General features: G+C 33.4%; 1 protein-coding gene across 1 annotated transcript; it reads right to left on the bottom strand.

Annotated features, from left to right (window-relative positions):
* Positions 1–1,572: 1,572 nt before the first annotated feature.
* Positions 1,573–4,979, bottom strand: LOC109609448 (carnitine O-palmitoyltransferase 2, mitochondrial). Its single transcript, XM_020026110.2, has 6 exons — positions 4,796–4,979; positions 3,684–4,738; positions 2,783–2,976; positions 2,559–2,728; positions 2,386–2,499; positions 1,573–2,264 (listed from the first exon to the last, which is right to left on the bottom strand). The coding sequence occupies exons 2-6, from the start codon at positions 4,727–4,729 to the stop codon at positions 1,833–1,835; spliced, it is 1,956 nt and encodes a 651-aa protein (XP_019881669.1). The 5' UTR covers positions 4,730–4,738; positions 4,796–4,979; the 3' UTR covers positions 1,573–1,832.
* Positions 4,980–6,100: the final 1,121 nt, after the last annotated feature.

The following is a 6,100-nucleotide window of genomic DNA, read 5'->3' as shown; positions in this document are numbered from 1 at the left end:
TCGTATATAAAATGGTAAAAAACGTTTAAAATGTCATACGTCAAACGTATAGTAGTGGATTTCTTGAGAACTAACCTAAAGAATTCTACAATTAGATGCGACAACTTATGTATGCATTTACTAAAAATACAATATCTACGTTTACTTCTGTCTATGGTCATATTATTTTATTTATATATCTATGGTCCTTATTAGGTAATATAAACAAAACTTTTAGAATAATTTAATTAACACCCGTTTCACTTTAAAACAATAAAATAGACTTATATAATATATAAATACAAGCATTAATACATATTTTGAAAATATTAATTAATTAATTAATTAATAATATAGGAAATATAAAGAATAATATTCGTAACCAATGAAGTAATTAGTATAAAATAATTAAATCAAAAAAATTAATTAATTACTTAAGTTTGAAAATACTCTATTTTATTTTGATATTGAATTACAGTGGTGGCCAAAAAATATCACATTACTATTTATTATAAATTCGGAAATGCCCACCGCTAGTTAATTGCAATCAAAATATTTATTTAAAATAATTCATTATATTATTTCTACTTAAATAAAATCTTTAAAAAAACATTTAAAAATATATATTTTTTAATTAGCTTATATATAACTTAAAAAAATTATAACCGTCTGTAAACGACGAGGTATAAATTCATCAAGACATTAGCAAAGGTCTTTTCAAATTAAATTCCATGACTCTTCAATTAATAGACACAATTCATCTAAATTTGATGGATTTTGGTATTTTAATCGAGACTTCATGTCGTTCCATAATTTTTCGATTGGATTTAGATATGGGATTTAAGTTGAATCAGGAAGCTCAATATTATTATCTTAATCAATTGTGAACCACTTGGAACCATGCTTTGGATCATTATCATGCACAAAATACATGTAACTGGTAAATTATCATTGGTAAATGGTTCCAGTACGTCTCTCATCATACGTCTGTACATGAAAAGGTTCATTTTACCAACAATTTTCTTCAATGGTTCTATACCATGCTAAGAAAAGGAACCCCAAACCATAACATTTTTTCTGCGGTTTTTTAAAAATTTTTGTATTGTATGTGGGGTCAAAACTTATTTGCAGAACTACAAAAGTATTGTTTATCATTTCATCCTGCTCCTCACTAAAATTATGGACAATAATTAATATATTTTTGGGCAAATTTTAGTCTTTTTCGAATATTCTTTTTTAATACCAGTGGCTTCTTAATCCAGTGGGGTGTTTATATTTGATTTCTTCAATTTTCATGCTTAAACATTAACCATGTGTTGGTTTTAAACCAAAAAACGAAGCTTTCGTATATAAGTATATACTTACAATTGAAAAAAATTGGATAGACAAATTTTATGAGGATGTTCTGCTTTCTAATAAGCTACACTGTATATTTAAATGTGCCATCATTGGTCATTTATGTGGTTATAAAACTAGTGTGAAGGAACTTCTTAATTTACCTTAAGTATCGTGATTAATCATAAAATATATAATTTAAAATATCAAAAGTATTGAATTGCCTGAAAAACATGTGGAATCAAATGAAAATAAAACAACTGTCAACGGATTTTTTATTTAAAATAGAAATATATAAAAACATGTCAATATGAACCTCAGTAAACTTTGAATAATTAACTTTATTGATTGCAAGCACCTTTAAATTTTACAATAAAAGGCACAACATACCTGGAAGGCAATAAATACAATTGAGTTGATGACTTAACATCGTTTTAAACAATTTCCCCCACCGCAATTGATTTAAATGGAGAAACACATCAAATTTAATACAGATAGAAAAATACTTTTTCGTTAAATTAATCCCTAGTAATAACATCCAGAATGTCATCGAAAGTATCCCGCAAGGAATAAATGAAGTCGGACCCGCTCTGATAGGGAGGATAGCTAGTGACCAACACCCCCAGGGAATCATCCTTAATAATATACCCGACTCCCAGACCATCCTTGACGACCGGCCCGAAACCACCAGCGAAAACTGCTGGTGAATTAAGGGTGCTGGTAGAAAGGATGATGTGGTTCAAATATTCGAAATCCTTGTCGTCAAAAATGTTGCATCTGATGTTCTTGCGATCGGCGATCTTGCGCAAAGCGAATAGGTGACGGTCGAATCCCTGGCCCATTGCGGCCTCCCTGGTTAGCTGGCTATGCACCCTCGAGCACTCGGCGATCAAGCCCTCCAGTTCGGCGGGGCTGGCCTTTTGTTCCCCGTTGATGGCCAGACAGAACGCCTGAGAAATAAAATTTTTGTATCAACTGGTACTCGGCCAGATTTTTAGGCAAATAGTATCTACTCAGACAAGAAACAAACCTTATTTATTTCAAATGGAAATCATTTGAGAGTTAACTTACTTTAGTGGCAGAAGTGCAGGAACGTACAGTCTCAGTTCTGCCATGCTTAAAGGCGGCAGTGCTGCAGGATTCGTAGGTGGGCACGAATTTGCCGGTCAATCTATGGTAGCCAACCTTAAAAGGTTTAAAATAAAATTATTACTGCGACTTTATGTTCATAAGTCGTTACGTACTTGGAAACCAAGCTGCATGACAGCATCAGGACTAAGAGATTGCTTCTTGCAAGCATTCTTTCCAATCTTATCAAAAATCAAATAATCAATATCCAGTGCCTTGGTCGTCTTCTTATAATCCTCTTTGGCTTGGGCGATACTCATCTTGCAGGAGTCCGTTAAATTGAAATCTAAAACAATGATTATGTACTCATTTTACATATAATCATGCTGATTTTTTATACCTAAGCGTATAACGTTTTTGATGTCGTCATCGTACGGTTTGGTGTCGCAGCTGACCCTAGGATTGTCCAAAGAATCCTTGTAGATGTCCTGGACGTAACGTAGGACAGCGACACCATCTCCCCAGGAATGTTCGAAGTTGACAGCGGCGCATCCATCCTTGCTCACTTGCAATGAGATCGACTTATCAAACCATCTGCACAAATAGATCATGAATATAAATCCCAGACATTTTAATTTAAATTTACTCCATTTATCCATTTTACTTGGTTATTGAATTACATTACAGTAAAGTCTTATAATTTAAAATTTCAAAAGTATTACCTAATGTAAAAACAAATTAAAATATTGTTTAATCTTGACTTTTGTTATCATTAATTAAAACTTTCAAAAGTATTTTTAAATTGATTTATCTCTATATAATTTAAAGACAAGAAAGAATATTTTTGAAATTTAGTTTATTTAATAAAATTCAAAACTTTCAAAGGTGTATTTTGAATTAAATTGTTCCATTAATTTTGTTACTGATTTAATATGAAAATGGCTTATTAAAGTATTTTTAAATTATATTAAAAAATATTTAAATTATTATTCTATTATTAATAAACTGTGGATATAAAAATTAAAAAATAATTGCTTAATTTTAAAACAAATTAAAATGTTGTTTAACCTTGGTTTTTGTATGGATTCGAAGTTTCAAAAGTATTTTTAAACTCTATATACAATAACTAAATTTAAAGACAAAATAAAATATTTTTAAAATTATATTGCTATTGACTTAGTGATATGAAAATAGCCCACGTTACTAATAAGTTTTTACGTTCACATCAATAGTTTCCTGTCAATAAGTTATCAAACTATTGTTTTCTGTAATGACATTTGATAATTTCTAAAACAATTTACCTATTGGTTCCATCACCATGAAGGAAATTCCTGACAACTAAATAAGGATCGTCCCCAACAGCAATGTCATCCAAGCACACATTGAACAAAGCAGAATCAATCAACTTTAAATGAGCATCATTGCCATCCTCAGCTAAATTATGCCTAATTGTAGCCCATTGATCTCGTTCCATTGTTGTCAGGATGCCGACAGGAAACTCGCATGTTTCCACGGTATCCTCCAGTACGTACTTCAATCTGGCCAATATCTGATCCGGGGGCAAGATGTCGTTGTCGTTGGACAACACCTTGAACGCGTAGAAGTGGCCCTTGTGCTGCACTGTGATGTGCTTTCCCTCTGGGTTATTGAAAAGCCTGTCCTTGTCAGTCTCCGGGATTCTGGTAGTATTGAACAGGCTAGGATATTGACTCATGTCCAAGGGGTAGGCCTTCATCAAGTAGGCACCGTACCAGGACACAGTTTCGGGCAACAAGCTGCACACGTTGCGGAACGTGTCGGTGTCGCTCTTTTTGGCGTTCAAATGGAAGACTTCAGGCTCCAACAGGCCGGCCTTAAGCGACTTGTAGAAGCGCAAGGAACTTATGATCATATTGGTGGTTCTGACTAATTGACTGTTGTACTCGGGTCTGGGGTCATTGTGGACGACCAACATGGGGTTGTAGTTAATAGGCAACGGTTTCCTGTCGCGCAAATACATGTCGAACCAATACTCGGATATGTAGCTGGTGAACTTGTTTTCTTTGTCATATTCGATCAGCTTTTCCTGCAAGTACTTGCCCATGTCCTTTTTGAACTGCTTAACATTGAATTCGGTTTTGCCGTACGCTTCGTCGATTAGCAGCGGTTTTTGGGCTGCCAAGTATCTTTCGCAGGTCAGTTCGAGCTTGGGTATGGGCAATCTGGGTAGTGAAGCTTGGAAATGCATCGTTGGAATTTTGCTTTGTTGCAAGAATTGATATTCGCCGTATTCGTTCGAGATTATTTTAGTTTTTAGCATTTTGTACATTGCCCTAGGGCTGTTGTGGGTGTAACGTAAGATACGCATGGTGGAAATCTGATCAAAATAAACAATTGAGTTGTGTGTGACTTATAGGTTAGGAAATGTACTTACGATTGACGAACTTAAATGTTTGAAACTATCTGCGATTAGATGAACACTATCACATTTCAGTATGGATGACTATTAATCTAATTTATAAGCTAATTTAACTAAATCAACTACTTAAAAACTACAGCCTTCAAAACATAACGCAGTGTCTGCGAAATTTTGACAGGCTTTCGTAGACCGGTACCATGCATTATTAACAAAAGATAAACGATATTAGTAAACAGTGTAGTAAACAAAGACAGCTGACGCAACAAGTTTGGATCAGGTGTGAGGTTCGAAAAAAAAGAGGCGGCATTATACGCAGTCGCTGTGAGGTAATAAAGGACGCTCGATGGTTTAAAGTTCATTGAATACGAGGGGCCCAATGGAAGTTGTTTGGGCACGTAGACAAATATGGAAAAACGCGAAGGTTAAAAGGGTCGTAATGAATGCGATATTAGTTTTTTATGCAAATCCTGTTTAAAATTCCAGGCCAAACAGTACAGTTTAAGAAATTTTATTTTTGATTTCCACTATTTTTTATTACTTTGTACTTTAAGATAAATAAAATCTATTTATCAGATTTTTTTAATTGATTTATTTGATATTATTTAAAAAAGCCTCTGATTTTTATCATTACTAGAAATATTGGATGAACAAAAATATATTTTTTTAGTTTTGACTTTTTCTGGTGTCTAACATAAAAAACATAAGGCTTTTTACTCTTCACTCGAGGTTTGAAAATCAATTTATTCTTAGTAGGATTACCTCAATATCATCAAGAAGGAAAAAATACTCCTGAGAAGAAGAATGATAATTAACATGAAAGACCAATAACTAAATATTGGTGACGTCGATGAAAACTCAAGATACTTTCCCAATATCTCATTGAATCTATATCTCGCCATTTACATTATTATTATACAGTTTGACCCGTCTGAATTAAGAGAGAGACATCATGCACGACAGACACAGCAGAAGTCTCCCCCATAGGGGGAGACTTACTGTCTCCTTCAGGATTCAGATGGATCAAACTCTTTTCGTACTGTATATAAATATAATGGGTATCCAACAAAATATTAACAATATGTTTGTATAAATTATTTAATAAATATATATTTTTTCTCTTAACAATGTATCTCCTTTCTTCTGCGTGATGCCTGCACCTTAAGTATATCGGGGAATCCCATAGATTGTGGATCAACTCCGGAAACACCCGAGTGGGATCAATACAACGGTTATCAGGAAGAGAGCACAGTAAGTGCATTATCAAATAAATTGATTTTATTTTGGGTTAGTAATTTGCTAATATATATAGGCTATTTCTGT

This window comes from Aethina tumida, chromosome 1 (assembly GCF_024364675.1).
Source record: "Aethina tumida isolate Nest 87 chromosome 1, icAetTumi1.1, whole genome shotgun sequence".
NCBI lineage: Eukaryota > Metazoa > Arthropoda > Insecta > Coleoptera > Nitidulidae > Aethina > Aethina tumida.
This window is presented reverse-complemented; position numbering and strand designations above follow the sequence as displayed.